The sequence below is a fragment of the Petaurus breviceps genome, unplaced genomic scaffold, assembly GCF_028583685.1.
Source record: "Petaurus breviceps papuanus isolate PSGF00001 unplaced genomic scaffold, PetGlider_PUasm1.0 84, whole genome shotgun sequence".
Taxonomy (NCBI): domain Eukaryota; kingdom Metazoa; phylum Chordata; class Mammalia; order Diprotodontia; family Petauridae; genus Petaurus; species Petaurus breviceps.
In genome coordinates this window covers 3,281,473-3,303,080 of record NW_027186645.1, presented here as the reverse complement: position 1 = coordinate 3,303,080, position 21,608 = coordinate 3,281,473, and the positions used below count along the sequence as shown (strand labels likewise).

The 21,608-nt window shown below is 35.8% G+C and overlaps 1 protein-coding gene and 1 long non-coding RNA gene across 2 annotated transcripts in view; one reads left to right on the top strand and one right to left on the bottom strand.

Moving 5' to 3' along the window:
• LAMB4 (laminin subunit beta 4) overlaps positions 1–21,608 on the top strand; it is a 134,978-nt gene that overhangs the window by 50,417 nt on the left and 62,953 nt on the right. The window contains exons 14-21 of the mRNA XM_069107008.1: positions 667–746; positions 1,409–1,559; positions 4,443–4,568; positions 6,171–6,341; positions 11,772–11,893; positions 13,346–13,466; positions 17,034–17,208; positions 21,374–21,517. Of these exons, the coding sequence (XP_068963109.1) occupies positions 667–746; positions 1,409–1,559; positions 4,443–4,568; positions 6,171–6,341; positions 11,772–11,893; positions 13,346–13,466; positions 17,034–17,208; positions 21,374–21,517 (1,090 nt within the window). The remainder of the gene's footprint in view (positions 1–666; positions 747–1,408; positions 1,560–4,442; positions 4,569–6,170; positions 6,342–11,771; positions 11,894–13,345; positions 13,467–17,033; positions 17,209–21,373; positions 21,518–21,608) is intronic.
• The window catches only part of LOC138176259 (uncharacterized), a 64,365-nt gene continuing 64,143 nt past the window's right edge, over positions 21,387–21,608 (bottom strand). The window contains exon 4 of the long non-coding RNA XR_011172201.1: positions 21,387–21,515. This is a non-coding gene — a long non-coding RNA (uncharacterized lncRNA). The remainder of the gene's footprint in view (positions 21,516–21,608) is intronic.

The following is a 21,608-nucleotide window of genomic DNA, read 5'->3' as shown; positions in this document are numbered from 1 at the left end:
ATATACCATGGATTTTAAAATGTGTACATATATTTATATGGTTTCCCAAAATGCTTAGTACAGATTTAGCTTTTTGGAATACCCTGTATAAAATATATAATATATATTTTGTTATATATTATTTATATAAAATATATTAGAATATATTCTATATTAATATAGTATAGTATACATACTATATTGTGTTTATATATGTCCTCTGTTAATATGATCTAGTCTATGTTATTTGCTACATTACATTAATATTATTCATCTATGATAAAATTTTATATAAATTATATAATATATAAAATAATCCCAGAATTCTTCATGTATTTTTAAGCTTTAATATATAGCATAACATAGAAATATGACATAATATAATAGCTGTGTGATGTTATATATAAATTATTTTTATTATACTATAGTATACTATACTATACTAAGTGTTCTAAAAGTCTTAGTGTAGTTTTAATCTCCCTCTTTATTCTAATGTCAAGCATCAGGGATGGGAAAATGTGTTAGCACAGACTAAAAATGATGTGTTCAGTTATACTCTGTACTGTGGTGTATTGACATTGCTTGGCTTTTTGATGCTTCTGTACTGAATTGTAATGACTTTTACATGATCGTCCATAATAATAAATGTTTACATACCCCAAATCATCCACATTTTTTTCATTCTAGGTTGGATATTGGGGCCTTAAAAATAATCTACATGGTTGTTCTCCTTGTGACTGTGATATTGGGGGTGCTTATAGCAACTTGTAAGTAAATGAAATGGATAATAGCATTTCACTATTATATTCCTTACCCACATTCCCACATAAAATACATGTTTTGTATAATTTATTCAACATTACTATAACCTTAAATGAGCCACTGTATTAAGAAAGAATTAATTGATCTAGATAAGTCACTATGATTTGATTGATTGATTTTCATTATTTTCAGTTGTGTGGTGAACAATTGTAGTGACCAGATGATGGTCATGGGTCAAGGGATGGGCAAGGAGGAAGGAATTAAAAAAAGGAAATTTACATGATTATTTTGTTGTATATTTGAAAAGAGTGGCAAGTCGTGCATAGTAGATTTGTAGATTCATGTGCAATCATCTTTTTATTTTACTGTTATGGAAATGCTAATTTTATTCCATAAATTAAAAATAATATTTTTAAAGCTGATTGTGTTAATAATCAAGAATAGGGAGACGATGCTTCTTCACACATTCCATAAGAATTGGGAAATCTTAGCTCGCCCGTGTTACAGGTAAAAAAACTAAGGCATAGAAGTACAAAGTTTAATTTTCCTTTCAAGACCTGATCCATTGAACCCTATGGCTTCTATGCACTGTTCCACAGATCTATTATCTCTTCTTTATGATATCAATGATCAGTTCCTTTCTTTTCTTCCTTGCTTTTTCTTTTAGATGCTCCCCCCATGATGGGCAATGTGAATGTCGCCCTCATGTTATTGGCCATCAATGCACAGAACCAGAAGCCGGCTACTTCTTTGTGCCTTTAGATTTCTATATCTATGAAGCTGAGTATGCCATGCCCATCTCTGGATCTGCACCTTTGGTCTGTACTTAACTTTATTCTTCCCATTACATTGAATGTTAGTAAATACATACCCACCTACACACCAACACACACTCTAAAACTATATTTGAATTATCTAGAATAGAATTGTTTTGCTCCAAAATGGAGGTTTATTTGGAATCCATTAAAACCTAAAAATAAAAAAGTTATCTTTTTATAAGATATTGTTGTAATAATATTGTAGAAATAAGATAATAAGCACATGGGTCAGCAATTCCCAATGTCTTCTTCCTAAGATTTATTTGGTAAAAGCATAAATTTTTATCTTTTCAAGCTACTTTTTTGTAATACCTTGAAAATCACTCAGTGCTTTTAAAATCATGTTATCTGCAACATAGATTTCATCTGTGTGTGTTCAGTCAGACAGAGACCAATGGGAGCATGGGGATAGGTGAAACAGCCTGCTGGACCACTCACTCCCTGCTAGTTGGCCCTTTCTCTACTTGGGTAGAGGGGTGCACTGAGTGGGGCAGTCCCAACATTTGTATTTCCACTGCTGGAATGTCTTTGACATGTTCCCTCTCCCCAGATGGATTGGCTTGGAAGGGATGTTGTTATTTCCTTTATAAACTGAATAACTGAGAAAATATTTTGGATAATGATTTAAATTCTCAATGTAAATGGCACTAGATGTGTTTTTGTATTTTAATAAATAACTTATTTAACAATTTGCTATTATTCATAAATTTATTCATAACATACTATAGAAATATATAGCTATGTACTATGGTATTCTATACCGTTATATATTATATACCATATATTTATAGTATGTAATTATTTAATGAGTATAAATAGCAATTGTTTTATGTACTGGCCAGAAATTTTGAGAGTCTTCCCCTCCCAAATTGATATTTTTGTGATGGTAAATTAGTTCCATCGTTTGTCTCAATTCTTATTTATCCCCTAGTCATTAAATGGATATTTCCTCAGACAAACTGAAGCCTAGGAAAGACCTTAATTTTAAAAACCCAGAGTCATCTACTGCATCCCAGACCATCACCAGTCATATTTACTTTTGTCTTGCTACTGGACTTCAGTGACTCTGGAGGAGTGAAGCTGGCAGCTTTGCCCAGGTCTGCCTCACTTGTATCCAATTCACCCAGAAGTTAAGACGTTGCCCACGTGATGTCATTGGTCTTCTTTGAGAATGAAGGACAAATGACAACAACAGATACAACTGATGACTTCATCATCTTAAATTCCCATTTCCATTTCTTCATTTACTACATTGGGTACTAAGGTGATATAGTTCAAATGTGGAGCCACTATCATGACTGGGGACAATAGATTGCTATAGAAATGCCACTGCCTCTGTTCTACTTCATACTTGTTTGTTGTTCTTAACCCAGTACCACATTTAAATTTTCTTGGGATAATTCAATTCGGCTGAGTCTCACTCAAAGGTTTCTTTAGGCTTTCCCCCCTTAACTATTTTATAATCTTTCATCTTTCTTCACTGTAATACATTGTAAATGAGTTTGGACCCTACATAGTCATTGGTTTTGGCTTTCATGTTTTTGTGCTTGCCAAAGAAATTGTGTTTGCTGGATAAAGTAGTTTCCAGGCCTTTCAGACTCTTTATTGTGGCAGCTTTTTGACATTAGTAAAACTCTCAAAGAAGTGTCGATAGAGTCTATGTCATCCCATTTGTCCACTTCCCACTTTTCCAAGTTGGCAGCTTATTTAAAGAGGTTGGCAAAGAACCATACTATAGTACCATGTTTTCCAAGGTAGTTTGGAAGACTGCTTTGAAATTGCTTATTCTTTATAGTAACATGTATGTAATCTCTATTTTCAACACATTAAAATTAATACTGATGTTTCCTAACTGGATCAGATTCTCTCATGCCCACTTTCACATTGAAGACATCAGGTAAGGTATCAAAGAATGTGTTGATTTCACTTTGAGGATCTTGTCAAGTTCTTCATAGGAATTCTATACTTGATCCTCTGCCATAAATGTTGTTGACACATAAGCTGCCATTATCTTCATGGTGGTCTATTTGCTTATAATTATCATAAGCACTTCAAAGTCACAGCTTATTTAAACCAAACATACCATAGGAGAATGTTTCTTACTGCCTTTGGGAGTACAATGAAACTAAACTCAACAACTACTTTATTCATCTTTCTAAGGAAAGGTAGTGAATTGTCCTGTTTAACTGCAACTTTTCAAATTTCATCTACTTTCATTACAACGATAATATCCATTTTAATTTGGTTCATTTTCTCCAGTAGACTTTGGAAAGCATTGGTTATTGGATAAAGAAATTAAAAGTAATATTATAGATGATTTAAGAACAATTTGATTCTAAATATACTCTGTTCCACCTTTCTTGTGATGACTACTATGAAACTACTCCTACCATCACTGCAGAAAGAGGTTTTAGTTCCTACTTTGGATTGTTTCATTTCCATTTAATGGTTCTTATGGTTTGAAAAAAAATCATTACCTGGTAGCTAGCTAATCTTTTGTCACTGAGCCAGCTTCCAGCTTGGAAGACTCAATCAACCAAAAAATACTTTAGTGCTTACTATGTACCAGTTACTATGATAAGACCTGGTGATTCAAAGAAAAAGCAAAAAACATTCCCTGCCCTCAAGTAGTTTATATTCTAACAGGAGAGACAACATATAACTCAGCACATAACAAAAATACAGAATAGATAGAAAGTAACTAATCAGTCAACAATTATTTATTAAGCCCTGATAGTTTTTTGTCAGGCTCCCCACCTATCAAGATTATATAGTTCTTGAGAATTCAAGGTCACTTTCATGCCATACTGAAGCATGAGTCAGACTTTGAAGTTATCAACATGGGCCTTAAATGGTTCAACTATCTTTCTTTTTTCTTTTCAGATACTAGCAACAACCTTACCCCACTGTGAAGTGTATTTCCAAAAGCAAGGAGGTGGTTTCACAATTGACAGTGGAAATATAATATTGGAAAGGAATAAAATGCAAAGTTCACAGGAACAGAGTGAAGTAAAACATATTTTTATTATTATCCCTTGTTCATTTTGTCATCATGAATCAAAACTGCAGAAAATAAGGAACCAAAGTTGAAAACTGCTTCACTGTGTAAATATGTGTGTGAGTAACTTGCTGCTTTTAAGAGTATCATAGTATCCATTTCATAACACTGAAAAAATTGGAATAATATTATCTACAGGCATAATCTTTGAAAATAAAGAGTCACCATGGTCAGGGAAAGAAAGTACAAAGGATACTAACTTTTCACTAAGAAAGCATGGAGGACTATGGAATGGCTCTTTTGTGGCTTGTTGAAAAAGAAGAGCAATAAACTGGTTTCCTCTAAGATATCTATTACCTAATTTCTGATATTGAAGAACATGTCATTGTAATTGGTCAATGCTGAAACATTCCATATTCTCCATAACCTAATGATGTTTGCTTGTTAAGGGCACCACAAGGCTGTACCACTCCCTCAAATAGACTGTTGATCTCTAAGTCAGTTTCAAATCTTTTTTTTTTGTTTTTGAGACTGGATCTCTCTGCAGCAACCACTCACAACCCATTCCTGCTGTTGATCAACACAGAAGCTTTGACCTTCTCTTACCAGGGTGGGTTCACCCCTCCTTAGGGAGCCCAGGAGCTACTTCCCCACCCTCTCAGCTGCTTGCTATATTGGTGCCTAAATTAATGCAGCTTTAATCTTGCTACAGCTCAGAACTCCAGAACTCAAGTGTTCCACCAGCCACAGCCTCCTGGTAGCCAAGGGTATGTTTGAGGATTTGGGGTGGAGTGGAAGATGGCTCTAGATTTCATTAGACTTCAAGACCCTCTAGCTATGGGTGTTCTTCTAATTCTAATTCTAATGTTGATTTGGAATCTTGAAGACCCCATGCAGGTAAGCCAGTTATGAGGCCACCAAGAATTCCAAAGTATTAGGTAGTAATAAGGAAGAAACAAGAAGGTTCCTTTCAACTCTGAATTTTCTCTGGGAACAAATAAAATGAATGTTTCTAGATTTTCACAAAAGAAAGTGCTAAAATTTTTCCATGTTGTCATGTTATAGGATGTAAACTAGGGGAAGAAATTACATATGATCATGGGAATATGTTCTCAATTTCTTTCTCTTCTGTTATTTTGGCCAGAATCCCAGTCAATATCTGAGAATGTTCATCATTATGAAACCTGCTAGATTCATTATGGAGTAGAATGTTTAAGTTTAAAGTAGCTGTCAATGGGAATGCTTTTAAACCATATATTCCATAAAATATGTCCAAGCTGCATTTTCAGCCCACTCAGATTGCCACAAACTATTTCCTAGGTATAATATTTTACCCGGAGCTCAAGCTCAGATTGAATATATGGACATAGGCAACCTGTCTTAGAAGGAAGCATGCCAGGCTTGGAACCAGGAAGACCTGGGTTCAAATCCCAGCTGTGGCAGCTCTTTTAACTTCTATAAACCTCAGTTTTCCCATCTCTGAAATGAGGGAGATCTATTAGGCCCCTTTCTGCTTTCAATCTATGTTCTTGTAATCCCAGGAAGACTTTTTTCTGACCTTTTTCTATTGACAATATGCATAATTGTGTATATGTATTCCTTGATCTTTCTAGGTCACTGTGACTTTTGATCATGGTGTCATCAAAGAGTCTACTCCTGGGAAACCTGTTACATGGACAGGGCCTGGATTTTCCCAGGTTCACAGTGGGACCAGCTTAAGATTCACCATCAACAACATCCCCTATGCTATGGACTATGTTATTGCAATTCGTTATGAACTCCAGGTATGAATTAATTCTACTCAGGCGAAAAGCTGATATGGTAGCATCCTCTAACTAAGCACTTTCAATTCAAACTTCTGAAATGATGAAAACTAGAGCAGCTGGATACTAATACAAAGCTAATAGGTTGTTTCAAAATATTAAAACAGAACAGAAAGTCATAAAGTTACATTGTTCCAGAGGCAAAAAAACTAAAGTAAAAATTTTGTACTTAAAGCAAAAGGTAATGAAGTGGTAATTTAATATCTGGCTAAGAGCATTTTAAGAATTAAAGAGACTTGCCTTCCTCTGACTTTCCATTTAGTAATTAGAGGAGTGTGCATTCAGGGTTACATGGAGCTTATATACAGTTTTAGAATGCCAAAAGAGGAGCAAAAAAGAAATTGTACCTTAACTTTTGCCTAACCATCATATGGAATGGAATAAAGGCAGGCTATCAAAGCTTTTCCTTTCTTTATCAAAACATTTAAGGCTAGAGTACCCAGCCTTTTTTTTAAAGCAGTTGGGGTTAAGTAACTTGCCCAAGATTACATGGCCAGTTTTTTTGTGTGGGTATTAAGTATCTGAGGCCAGAACCCATCCCAGGTCCTCCTGACTCTGGGGCCTGTGCTCTTACTGGGCCACCTAGCTGCCCCATACCCAGCCTTTTTAACTGCTATTCCTCTTGGTTTTTGGTAAAATTTCCTCTACCTTGTATCCAATATGGAAGGAAATTCAGGAGTTATTTACACATAGTAGCATAAAAAAATTAATTTCAATAGCAAAATGTATTTTTAACTAAGTATTTCCTAATACCCTTTAATGGACTTCTTACAAGTTAGAAGCCCTAGTTCTATTTTTTTTCCTTAAAAATATTTTTTTTCTTCTTCCTGCCTCTCTCCTTACCCAATTGAGAAAAAGGAAAGGAAAACAAAACCTTTGTAACAGATACGCATAGTTAAGCAAGACAAATACCTGAATTTGACATGTCCAAAAGATATCTCAAGTAGTGCCCTGAATTTATCACCTCTCTCTCAAGAATTGGTTAGAATGCATCATTATGACCCCTCTAGAATAATAATTGGTCTTATTGTTGATTAGAATTCTTAAGTGTTTCAGAGTTGTTTGTCTTCACAATGTTACTATTATTATGTAAATTGTTCTCCAGGTTCTGCTCATTTTACATTGAATCAGTTCATAGGACTGGTTTGCTCATAAAGGACTTAATAAGGTTAAACTGTTTACATTCCTGCATGGGAAGATGATGCTTACAGCTCATAAAAACTTTCTCCTTATTAGGTCAGTTAGGGGTGGATGTAGACAGGGGGCACAAATAGGGGGGGAGGGGAGAGGTGGGAGTGAACCTTACTGTCATCAGAATCAGCTCAAAGACGGAATACCATACACACTCAATTGGGTATAGAAATCTATCTTAATCTACAGGAAAGTAGAAAGAGAAGGAGATAAGAGAAGGGAGTGGGAAGATAGGAGGGTAGATTGGGGGAGGTATAGATAGAATCAAAACACTTTTGAGGAGGGACAGAGTGAAAGGAGAGAGAGAATAGAATAAATGTGGTGGTGGGATGTAGGATGGAGGGAAATATATTTAACATTAATAACTGTGAAAAAAAACTTGAAGTAAATTTCTCTGGTGAGGTTCTCATTTCTCAAATATATAGAGAACTGAGTCAAATTTCAAAAAATAGAAACCATTCCCCAGTGATAAATAATCAAGAGATATAAACAGTTTTCAGATGACATAATCAAAGCTTTCTATAGCCATATGAAAAGGTGTTCTAAATCACTACTGACTGGAGGAATGCAGATTGAAACAATTCTAAGGTACTACCCCATGTCTATTAGATTGACTAATAGGACAGAAAAGGAGAATGACCAATGTTGGAGGGGATGTGGGAAAAATGAAACACTGGTGGAGTTATGAACTAATTCAAACACTCTTTAGCACAATTTGTAACTATGCCTAGAGGGCTATAAAACTGTGTGTACCCTTTGACCTAGCAGTGCTGCTACTAGGTCTGTATCCAAAAAGAAGTTAAAAACAAAAGGTATAAGGACATATATGTATGGGAATATTTGTAGCAGCTCTTTTCTGGTAGCAGGGAGTTGAAAATTGGGAGGATGCCCATCAATTAGGGAATGGCTAAACAAGTTGTTCTATGTGATTGTGATGAAATATCATTGTGATATAAGAAATGATGAGCAGGATGCTCTCAGAAAAACCTGGAAAGACTTATATGAGTTGATGCAAAGTGAAATGTACTGTATACAAAGTAACAGCAATATTTTAAGATGATCAGCTGTGAATGACTTAGCTATTCTCAGCAATTCAAAAATCCAAGACAACTCTGAAAGACTTAGGTTGAAAAATGCTAACCGTCCCCAGAAAAAGAACTGTTGGTATCTGAATACACATTGAAATACTCTTTTTTAACTTTCTTTATTTTTACTGAGTTTTTTGTTTGGTTTGTTTTGGTTTTGTTCTGTTTTCTTTCACAACATGACTAATATGGAAATATGTTTGCATGACTGCACATGTATAACCTATATTAAATTGCTTGCCTTCTCAATGAGAGGAGTGAGGAGAGAGTAAGGGAGAGAATTTGGAACTCAAAGTTTTAAAAAATAAATGTTAATTCTTTTACATGCAATTAGGAAAAAATAAAATACCAAATATTTTTAAAGGAGAAAAAAGAGAGTAACCATAAGTGACTCAATAAAGTTAAGCAATTTACATTCTTATATGGGAAGATGACAGATGTAACTCCTAAAAACTTTTTTATTATTAGGGCAGTTGAAAGGAGTTTACATAGACAGAAGACATGGGTGTGAGTTTTTTTATGTTGGAATCATCTCTAAAATAAATAAAGGGGTGAGAAAAAGGAATGCAGTAGGAGAAGGTGGAAGTACTCTCACAGGTAAAATGGGGAAAATGTTTTCACATAAAAGAGGTGCACAAGGAAGAGCTTTTACAATGATGGGGGAAGTGGAGGGTTGGCAGGCAATCTTTGAACCTCTCACCAAAATTCATTCAAAGAGGGAAGAAAATAGTCAAAGGATATGAACACACACACACACACAGTTGTAGATAGAAATGTAACCTACCCAGTAGGGGAAAAGGAGGAGAAGGAAATAAGAGAAAGGGGGAGAGATGATAAAGGAGAGGGATAATTAAGGGACACAGTATTTAGAAGCAAAATAGACTTTTGAAGCACAGGATAAAAAGAGAGATGAAGAAACCAGAAGATAATGAGATGGAGGGAAATACACAGTAATCATAACTGGGAATGATTTCAGCAGGATGATTTCACCCATAAAACAAAAGCTGGTAGCAGAATAGATTAGAAAACAGAATCCAACAATATGTTGTTTTCAAGAGACATCCTTGAAAAAGAAAGACACATAGAGTTAAAATAAAGGGTTGGAGCAAAATCATTTTATACTTCAGCTGAAGTAAAAAAAAGGTAAGATAGCAATTGTGATCTCAGATAAAGCAAAAATAAACCTAATTTTAAGAGATAATCAGGGAAACTACATTCTTCTAAAAGGTACAAAGAAAATGAAGTTATACAAAAATTACAGCAAACTTCTCTGATAAAGACTTTATTTCTCAAATATATACTAAGTATAGAACTGAGTCATTTACAAAAATAAAGGTCATCCCCCAATTGATAGTCAAAGAATATGAACAGGTAATTTTCAGAAGAAATCAAAGCTATTTATAATCATATAAAAAATGCACTAATAAGTAGAGAAATTGCAAATTAAAACAACTCTGAAGTACCACTTCACACTTATCAGAAATGGCAAATGGGGGCGGCTAGGTGGCACAGTGAATAGAGCACTGGTCTTGGAGTCAGGATGACCTGAGTTCAAATTCGGCCTCAGACACCTAACACTTACTAGCCATGTGATCTTGGGCAAGTCACTTAACCCCAATTGCCCTGCCCTCCCCCCTCCAAAAAGCAAAAAATAAAAATGGCAAATGCTAGAGAGAATGAGGAAAAAGTAGGTACACTAAGGAACTGTTGGTGGAAGTGGTCCAACCATTCTGGAGAACAATTTGGAATTATGCCCAAAGGACTATAAAATTTTGCATACTCCTTGACCTAGTAATACCTCTACTAGGTCTGTATACCAAAAGTCAAAGGAAAAGAAAAAGGACCAATATGTACAAAAATATTTTAGAAGTTTTTTTGTGGTGATGAAGATTTGGAGATTGGGGATACTAATCAACAGGGGGGATGGGATGACTGAACAAGTTGTAGCATCTGATTGTGATGGACTATTATTGTTCCATAAGAAATGATGAAGGTGGTGGTTTCAGAAAAAAAAAAACAGGGAAGACCTATATTAACTGATGCAAAGTGAAGAGAGATCTTGGAGATCATTGTGACCAGTAGCAACATTGTTGTAATGATGATCAACTGTGAAAGACTTGACTACTCTGATCAATACAATGATCCCAGACACTTCCAAAGGGCTCATAATGAAAAAATGCTACCCACCTCCAGAGAGAGAACTGAAGTACTCTGACTGCAAATTACAGTAAAATTTCCATGACTTGTTTTTCTCTTTTTTTCTGAAATAGGGAAATATGTTTTGCATTATTTCACATGCATAACTGATATCATAGTTTGCCTTCTCAGTGGGTGGGGGAGGGATTAGGAGGAAGGGAGAGAATTTAGAACTCAAAATTCAAAAAGAAAAAATATTTTAAAACAATTATTTAGTTAAAAGAAAGCAGGCCTGGGAGGGGGATTTCGTAAGTTATAATTCACTAGGGCAGTGGGAAAGAAGAAAGGAGGGCAGGCCAAGGGTATCTAGTATAGAATGCTGATTTACAGCTCAGCTCATAATCACCTTCACTGTTGCAGCTGGAGCTTAGAGTTGTGGTTATCATGAAATGATAAGTATGTTTATCTTCCCACAATATCTTAAAACAACCAAAGGACTTTAATGAATTTTTAGTTGGCAAATGCACGCAAAAGCCTTCCCAAGATGATAAATTTATGCATTTGTCCATAGACTAGACACATCTCCAACAGCTTTGTAAGCAACCTCAATTTGGACAGCTTCCAGAATGTAGTCAATTAGCCTATGTTTGCGCAATATCATATAACAATCCTGAAGACTCTTCCAAATTACAAAACTCTGTTCCCAAATCCAGAGGGTGTTGTCAAGAATTGTTTTTATCGTAGGAGGTGATGGTTAAGGTTAAAATGGTTAGCAGTGTTAAGTTTTTCTAGGTCTTCAGCACAGCTACAGCCAGTAAAAATGTGCCTTCTCTCTACTTCACAATTCAAATGAACATTGTTTACAAATTTAGTTTCATGTCCTTATTAATGAAATGAATATCATGTCCATTAATGTCATATTCTTGATAGAATTCTACCCCCCCTCACCAATGCAACCTTTTGTTTATTGAATGTTTAGTCTTCAACTGACTGGGAAGCCCACATAGTCATTAACCCGTCTGGAGTTTCAAGAGGTGAAAGCTGCAGATATAAAGTACTCCCACAAGACACTCAGACTCTGGCCTTGCCAGCTTCTATGAGGTAGGACTATTAGCCTTTCTTACATATTCCAGATTTACATATTCGGACATTATTAGTGTGCTAAAAATGGGAGTTGTTTTGAAATGTGAGAAATTAAAATATGACTAGGATGAAAAAATACAGCATTCATTTAGTCTTTTGTGTTCCTTTCATCTCCAAACAGATTAAGGTGATAAGTTGAGATCAGTGATTCTGTCCCACCAGGGACTTTTAACAGAGCATAAACACAGATCATTATGACAAATGGAACACTAGACCAAAACATTTGTCCCATCCTGTTTCCCTAAGAATGGAAAATCAACTTGTTTTAATTCTCTATGGCTAAATGCAAAGCTATAACTGAGGTAGGACAACTGGAGCTTTGTCCCATGGTGCTAAAAGGTAGAGGGCACTATTAGCACTTTTAAATCATCTGTAGTGGAGAAACACCTGAACATGGTAAAAATAAGAAGCTGCCAGATCCCAACTTTATTCCCCTGTCAGTGGTTACACCATGGTAAGCTCCCAGTCTGTGCCTCTTCTTCCCTGTTCTCAATTTATACACACACATTGTCCTTCCCAGCAAGAACTTCATGGTATCCCTTCCCCCCTCAGTTGACTTGCCCAGGCACAAAAATCTTTAAACTTCTGTGTTTATGTACCACCTGTCAGCATATTGGATGTGCTGCTAATATATTGGAGCAGTTTCCAACATACTACCGTGTGACACATTCAGAGAGATCAGCCATGGAAAATCAGAATAAAGTGATTTTATAGCTCATTATAATCCAGGTGCACTAGAATGGATCTGGCATTAGTCCTAGATACTGCAGCCCTCCCTTTCATGATAGAGACAGAATACAGCCAGGAAGACACTTAGGATGATTTGGTGCTTATTTTCAGAAATTTCTATGTGAATTATCCCTTCCACCTTTAACAGCTAGAGAAGTTACTTACATCAGTGGAAATTCCATTGAATACCTACTCTAGAGACTGTTAGATATGCATTTTAATTGAAAATATTTTGGTTTTTCTTCATAGTAAAGTCTGTGTATCAGCTTCATAGAATCTTGTATTTCATTGTTGTTGTCCAGTCATTGTTCAATCATGTCTGACTCCATGACTCCATTTGGGATTTTCTTGGCAAAGATGCTGAAGTGGTTTTCCATTTCCTTCTCCAGATCATTTTACAGATGAGAAAACTGAGACAAATAGGGTTAAGTTACTTGCCCAGGGTCACACACTAGTAAGTGTCTGAGACCAAATTTGGAATCAAGAAAATGAGTCTTCTTGACTCCAGGCCTAGCACTCTATCCCATGCACTACCTAGTTGTCCTGTCTTGCATGTAGTAGGTGCTTAATAAATGGTGGTCAAATGAATAAGGAAGGTAACATTTTATATAGTGACAATTTTATATGGTAGTAAGCAGAGATGCCTATTACTGATCCAGAGTCTTATTAATTTTGAAACAGAATTGCACTGCTTTCCACACCAGTCTGCCTAGAACCAGAAATACAATATTCTGTAGATGTTCATTTTTCTCAATCATTGACCATGGATTCACAGGCTCATGGACATATTTTGATTGATTCGGTAAGTAGCTATATGAATGACACTTCTTTGGACCTGATTCCCGCAGTAGGTTTACTTATAGAATATCTGGAGAGAATATGTTGCATCCTTTATAAATTTAAAGCAATTGGGAGCTAGAATTTTGTTATAACACCTATTGCAATAGAATTCATCATTAGGCAGGTCCATTTTGTACACCAATCAAAAGAATTTAGTTATTTTAATGCCAACATTTTAATACCTTAGACTATGAAAATATTATAATCGGTCTTCATTTGTAGGATAGTATATATTGAGCACAATTATAGTGAGACTATAGTGTATTCAAATTATATTAAAGCAAAGTTTAAAGTAAAAAAAAAACAGAAGCACTTTCCTATGTCTAATTTTGGATCCCACAAAGGAACCAATAGGGTCAAGTGGAAAGAACTCTAATTTCTCGGAGACAAGAAACTAATCTGTAATCACAGATTTAGACATGAAAGGGATCTTAGAGGTAATCTAGTCCAATGCCATTATTATTTTTCTTACAGGTTAGGAAACTTGAGACCCCGACAAATAAAGTGATTTGCCCAAAGTCACATAGGTCGTAAATGGCAGTCAGGATTTAAATCCATGTCAAAAGGGAAGGGATCTCAAAAGTCATATATTCCAATACCATCTCTTTTTAAGATGATGAAACATACCCAAAGACTTGCCCAAAGTTGCAAAGGTACTAAGTGTCAAATGTTCAGTCATTTTTAGTCATGTCCAACTCTTTGTGACCCCATTTGGGGTTGTCTTAGCAAAGATACTGAAGTGCTTTGCTATTTCCTTCTCCAGCTCATTTTACAAATGAGGAAACTGAGGCAAATAGGGTTAAGTGACTTGCCCAGAGTCACACAGCTAGTAAGAATATGGGGCCAGCAAGATGAGTCTTCCTGATGCCAGTTCTGGCACTTTACCTACTTCACTAGCTATTTCCAAGTACCAAAGGTTGGATTCAAAACCTATTTCTGCTACTTATTACTAATATTAGATTGGGCAAGTCATTTAACCTCCCTTGACCTCAGTTTCCTCACCCATAATTTAAAGAGTTTGGACTAGATGACCTCTAAGTTCTCTTTCATCTCTAAAGCTATGACATCATGGTCCAGCACAAAACACACTCTTTCTACCACCTTGTAAAAGGTCATCATGAGTTGCTTTGTCTGGAAAAAAATAAAACAAGTCATCAGCTGTAGGTGACCTTCTAATGATGACCTATTTTGTACTTAGCCAACCTGGGTCCATCCATCTTGGGATGACAGACCATCGCCAGACTAATATTCACACCAGCTTAATAGAATCTGCTAGAGCTTCAATTATGCTGGTATAGGCTTTAGAAATCCCAGATGATCTCCATATAATGATGAGGTATCACAGAACCCATTAGCAGAAGCTAGAGAACTTCACTATTGTTTATATGTCAATTTTATTTCCCTCTCTCCTGAAAAAAAAATGCCACATTACTACATTATTCTTATCCTAGGGTTCATCACAACCCTCAGAACATTTTTCTTACATTCAAATGAGTATATCCAATCTATCTTGATCTTATATTGTTAGAGTTGATTCTATGATTTAATTTTTTCTTCTGGTATCTACCATCTTCCCTCAGGATTTGTTTTTTTGTCAAATTGGAACCTGTTTTATGGGATTGCTTTCTGAGTTGCTTTATGTACTACACTTCATGACTAACTTAGGACAGTAATTCAACATAATGTGTACATTCCCTTTAATATTTCCCTCTAGTCATTGATAAAAGTTTAAAATAATTAAAAATGAAAGATTAAATAATATTCCTCTGCTTAATAATTATCTTTGGATAGCTTCCTAAAGCTTAAAAATTATCAACCATTCTTCAAAAACAACCCTCCTAATGGCTATGCACCCATTTCACAGTTGTATAGTTCAAACCATAGTTTCTCAATTTGTTTTCATTCATTCCTTCATTTTGAGAGGCAGTATGATATAGTGGATAGAGTGATGGATTTAGATTAAGGAAAACCTTGGTTCAGATTATGCCTCATACTTAGCAAGTCACTTAAATCATCACGTATAAAATGAAGAAAATAATAACTATGACACCTACCTAATAGGGTTGTTGTAAGGACCAAATAAAGTGCTTTAAAAATATTAAGGGTACTATATAAATTTCAGTTATTCTTAGTTTATTAATGATAATTCTAAATTACATGAAATTTCATCTGGTTGAACAATTTGCGTTCTCAAGGCCCTACCCAGTTCTGAATTTATCATTAGGAGGGATTAAGTTTTCTGACTGAACTTAAGAAGCATCTTTACTCACAGCGAAGTATCCTCAGTTTTATGGATAAATATCTTAAATTTAATAAATAACTGGCATATATGCCTGTTAGTTTCTTGGTATATTTTATTCTAGGCACTTCATTTCTTGTCTTCATTGATTAGTCTTATGCAATTTCAATTGGTTCTTGTTGACATGTAAGTTGCTTCCTCCTGGATGCTTTTAAAACTTCCTGAAATTGAAACTCTGGAACACAGTTATTACATTTATGAGTGAATCAAACCTGTGGTTGCTTTGTCAGTTTGGATTCTTTTGATTTGTCCTCTGCCTTCAATTGTGAATATTTCTGGGCAATTTTCACATGATTTTCTGGAGTATGGTGTTCAGATTCCTTGATTCTTCATATTTTCTAAAAGGTTAATAATTTCTAGACTACTGCACCAGAATCCATACTCTAGCTTTATTGCTTTGGGAAGATGCCACTTTTATATTATTTTGTTGATTTTTCTTTCATTTCTTGATTTTTTTTATTCTTTTTTTCCCACTCCAGTCTCATGAATTCCACTGTTTCATTGAGATTTCCACTATATTTTCTACTTCTTAAAAATTATCATATTCCTCTTTTGGATTCTTAATTTAATAATCTTATTAACACTTTTGCAGATACTAGATTTTCTTTTATATCTCTTATTATGATTTTATTCATCTCTGAAAGTTCTTATGGTATATTCATCCTCTCCTCTAGAGGAATAGCCATTGTAGTCTTTGCTCCTTCTTTCTGCATATTTCTCCTCAATTTGTTTTATTCTGTGGTCTTTGTTCATACTATGTATTTGGACCTCTTTTTTTTTATTCATTTCTTTATTTTGGGAGGTTAGTTTTCCTGTGAGATTTTCCCTGTAAAGATTTCATTCTTTTTGTCTTTTCTTTGTTGTCATTCTTATTTAATTTGCATAATTGTTGTCATTTTTGAGGTGGTACAATATTTTTGGACTCTACCATGAAATCTAGTCACAGTAGTTCTCAAAGACTCTATTAAGTTTTAGCAGATTTGCTACATTAATTCGTACAGGAAATATCCATATCAATGAAATTATATATCCTTGAAGTATTGATATGTTATAGACTAATTGCATTATATTTGGCATATATTGTAGAAGTGGTCAGTTTAAAGTACTAAAAAATGCTAAATAAGTCATGTAAGGTACTTGTATGCTTATAAGAACCCAGAACAACAGATTATTGAATGTTTTTAATTTTTATTTTAATTATATATTTATAATTCTTTTTTGTATCAAAAGCTTGGCCTTATTCCCCAAATTGATTCAATAGAGAATTTCTGCAATAAACATTTAGATGAACACCAACTAAACAACTGTATCGAAATTGCTTCCAAACCAAATCCTCAAATTTTGCCTGACTGGTGTGAAAGACTTATAGTTAGCATATCTGCTAGGATACACAATGGAGCAGTTGGTAAGTACCTGTTTTATAGATTCTACTTAGATATTGTTATCTTGATGTGCTTTTTAGAAAGAGAGAGCAGGTAGTATTTCTGTAGCAACAATTCCAAATATCTAAAAAAGGTTCAAATCCTATCTGTATGTCCCAAGAATACTTTGTATATTCTGTGTACCACAGTTTATTACACTAACCAAATTATAGATCTTCATCTGCTCTAGAGATGGGAAATAGGAACAAGTTCATCTGATATCATTTAGATATGAACTGCTACACAAGCTGTTATTTCATAGCTTCACCATCACAAGTTTCCCATACTGGTACAGGGAGTGTTGGGGTTCACAGGTGTGTAAGGAGAAGCCTGGACTGACACAGATATCCCCCTACACTCCACAATGACCACATAGGGAAAGGAGATCCTTGAAACAACATCCCAAGTACTATCACCTTTCCCCATTGTGTTGGATCTCCCAACTTCTCCCAGACTTCTCCAATTTCACTCTATTTCTTCTCTAAGTACTCTACCACTTCATTTCCCTACCTCCATGGCCAATCTGTGCATACACTCAAACCACTCAAAGACCAATGCCCTTCCTACAATCTAGGTCTCATAAGTAGCCAAGAAGAAAAATGAAGAAGCAGTAATTCACTCCCTACCTCAGCTATTTCTTCAGCAGCTTTCGAGGAAGCATCCCATCGCAGTGTGTCCAATATTATCTACAAGCAGTTTCATCATGTAAAGTTCTAACTGCATATAAATTTGTCTCAAGTTCTTAATCAGTAACAATATTTAATCCTGTACTCATGAGTGTATTTTCTTAGGAAACTGTCAGTGTTAAAGGGACCTTAGAGATCATTTAACCTACTCCCTCGTTTTAAAGAGAAAAATAAGACCCATGGAAGTTAAGGGACTTTCCCAAGGGCACAGTTAATGACAGAGCCAAAGCTAGAATCTACATCTCCTAGCTGTGTAACAGATGTTCTTTCCATTACAATGTACTATCTCTGGATACTCGTATATAGATCCTTTTGGCAAAGGGGGAAAAGTTGAAAAATGAAGTTTTAGGGATTAATTATAGGCTAATTAATAGGGATTAAGGGATTAATATAGGCTAATAATACAAGGCTCTTTACCCCCAAGAGGGAAGGGGACCTGTAGATAGAAAAAGCTAGGATGATTGATGGGTCCCTGAATTCTGCCCCTGAAAACAAAGGAATTCTACCAACCCTTTGTTTCTCATCTGATCTGCTCACAGTTGGTTTTTTAAGGGTATCCAGGATCTCCCTTCATTAGAAGTCTTGACAGCTAGGTATGAATTGTTAAGAAAAAGTGAAAAGGTAAGGGAAAGGTTAGAATAGAAAACTTCTAAGGTCCTTTCCATCTCTGTCATTTCAAATATCTCTTGAAGAAGTTGATAAACAGAGACAGTTTTTTCCTGATAGCTTAAAAAACAATGTTACACAATGTTCCACATTGTTCCACCAACTAAATAAAATAATTCTAATTTAGTAATTATTTGTTAAACACTTTTAAAATCCAAAGTATTTTTTACAAATTAACAACTGGGTATTTTCTTCCTAATTATTTTCATACATTGGAATCATGACCACCGATGTGCCTCATTCTAAGCTTTAACTATGATTCTTTATCGTAGTTTTAGTGATTACTACAGTAAATTTATATTTAAATAAATTATAATTAAAATAATTTTTATCTAATTCTGTCAGTTACCCCACCCATCATGAGTAGTCATTCTACCACAGATGTCCAATAGTTATATTTCATCATGTCATTTAAATATTTGGTGTATTTGGGGAGGAAAAATCCACTGGATTTGGGCAGAGCACTTAGGCTTTAATCCCAATTCTGCCATCTGTTACTTATGTCACCTTAGGTAAATCATATAGATTCTTCAGGCTTCAGTTTCTTCACCTATTAAATGAAGGGGCTTAACTAGATTATTTCTGTTTCATTCCAGCCGTAAATCTTTGTTCCTATGATCCTACTTTCTACTCTGTTCATGGACATTCCCCCATATGTTGGCTAATGCTCCTAGCCCACCAGTGGACAGCAGGAAGACAGATCAGGACCAGCTGAGGGAAACTATGACCCTATCTCTTCCCTAACCAGTCCTCATTGCCCCATTGACTAGTCCCCATCAGATTTATAATACCCACTAATAGAGATTTTGACCCCATATCCATACTTTTGGTGTATATATCCCAGAGCCCCACTCCATACTAATCTTTTAGTCTACCATCCTCTGTGTTCAAAACCCTTCAAAACCTGCTCTCCCTTTTCCACTTTTATTACAGCTCCCCTCTTACTATGTGATCCCTCTTTGCCGTTCCTTGCATAAGACACTACATTTCCAGACTCCAGGAATTGTCACTGTTTGCCGCCCATGCCTACAATGCTCTCCCTACTCATCTCTGCCTCCTGTCTCCCTTGGCCTCAGTCAAGTCCCACCTAGAATCCCCAGTTCTTTCAGAAGCCTTTCTAATCCCGCTTAATGCTAATGCTTTCCCTCTTTATTTCCAGTTTATCCTGTATATAGCTTGTTTATACATCATTGTTTGCATGTTTTCCCCATTAGGTTGTGAGGTCCTTGAGAGCAGAGTCTGCTTTTTTTCCTTTCTTTCTGTCTCCCGTGCTTAGCACAGTACCTGGAACATAGTAGTTACTTAATAAATGTTTATTGACTGATTGGTAAGGTATAATGTGCTCTGCCATTACTCCTGAATGTCCCTGGGGCCTTACCATCCTCCCTACTTCCTTCCCTGCCTAAGTGTTACCTGGCCTTTCCATCTTTATAAAAATAAGTGTTGTCTCCTCCAGTTAGATACATATTCCTTGGGAGCAGGGACTATCTCAAATTTCTATTTTCTAGTCCTCAATACTTAGGATATTGTGTGACACAGGCTGAGTGTTTAATAAATGTTTTTTAATTCTATTTAATATCTCCATGCTCTATTAACCATACTTGTCAACTAGAGTATTTGGCTATATCAACTCCTGCTTCAGTGCTAATGAATTGACTGTATTCCAGCACTTCATTATCAGGGAGCTTGTATCGTTTCATATGAATTTTGGCTTATACGTGTCATTAATGAAACAGAGTCAGAAAGTCAGATAATCTAGGTGAGAGGCAGCATGGCAGAGTATATAATGTTCTGGACCTAACATCAGAAACACCCAGCTTCCACTAGGGAGGAAGATGACACTTACTGGCTGGGTGACCCTGGGCATGTCACAACCCCCCTGAGTTTGAGCTTCCTCATCTGTAAAATGCAGATAATAATACATATAGTACCTGCCTCTCAGGATTGTTGCAAGTTTCAAATGAGATAATATATGTAAAGGGCTTTGCAAACTTTAAAGCATTAAATAGATGTTGATGACTATTATTATCTAAAGCAAGTTCAAGTTTTATAGGCACTGAGGCAAGATATGCCAATTGTTCCATCAATTCTGAGTTTGGCATAGAGTTTACTGCTACTTTAGGGCCAAAAGACCGACTCGTTAAGGATAACAACAGCAACAAAGGCCTAGCACCATTTGTCTGCTTCAGTGTCAAACCCCACAGGCCATATAATTCCTTCAGACCACTGTCTCTGTTCTGGATAATAAGGGTAATAATAGCTAGCATTTGCATAGTACTTTAAGGTTAGCAAGGCACTTTACAAATATCTCATTTTATCCTCACAACATCCCTGGTAGGTAAATACTATCATCATCCCCATTTTGCAGATAAGGAAACTGAGGCTTAGGAGTCGCATAGATAGCAAAATGCATAAAATCATATATGAACCTGAGTTCCTGACTCCAGGCTTCCTGACTGACTCCAGGTTCTCTCTGCTACATCGTGGTTCTGTGCATAGCTTCATTTTCCAGAACCAGCTAAAAACTGGAATTCAAGAATGATGGTGAAACAGATGCCTATGTTTCCTTGCATCCTTTGTGGGTAAAGGAATGTTCCATTCCAGGTCATAGTTAGAGGAGAGGTAGATGAGATTTTGTTTCTGTTCCTTGAGATCCAGAACTAGACTGATGAAGGTCTAATTCCTGCATAGTTTGTACCTACTCAGGAGTTTGTGGTTCTCATTAAAAATCACCCAAGGAGGAGCCATGGTGATTCTTTTCTTCTTTGCTTCCTTCTCCTTCCTTTTTTGCTCACAGCATGCCAGTGTCACCCTCAAGGTTCCATAGGGTCAAGCTGCAGCAAACTAGGAGGCCAGTGTCAATGTAAAGACCATGTGGTGGGGCGTTGCTGTGATCGGTGTTCTGAGGGAACCTATGGTTTGGGGCACCACGGTTGTCACTGTAAGTACCAAGAAATAAGTGTTAAAAATCATGCCTAAAACTTACACACACACACACACACACACACACACACACACACACACACACACAC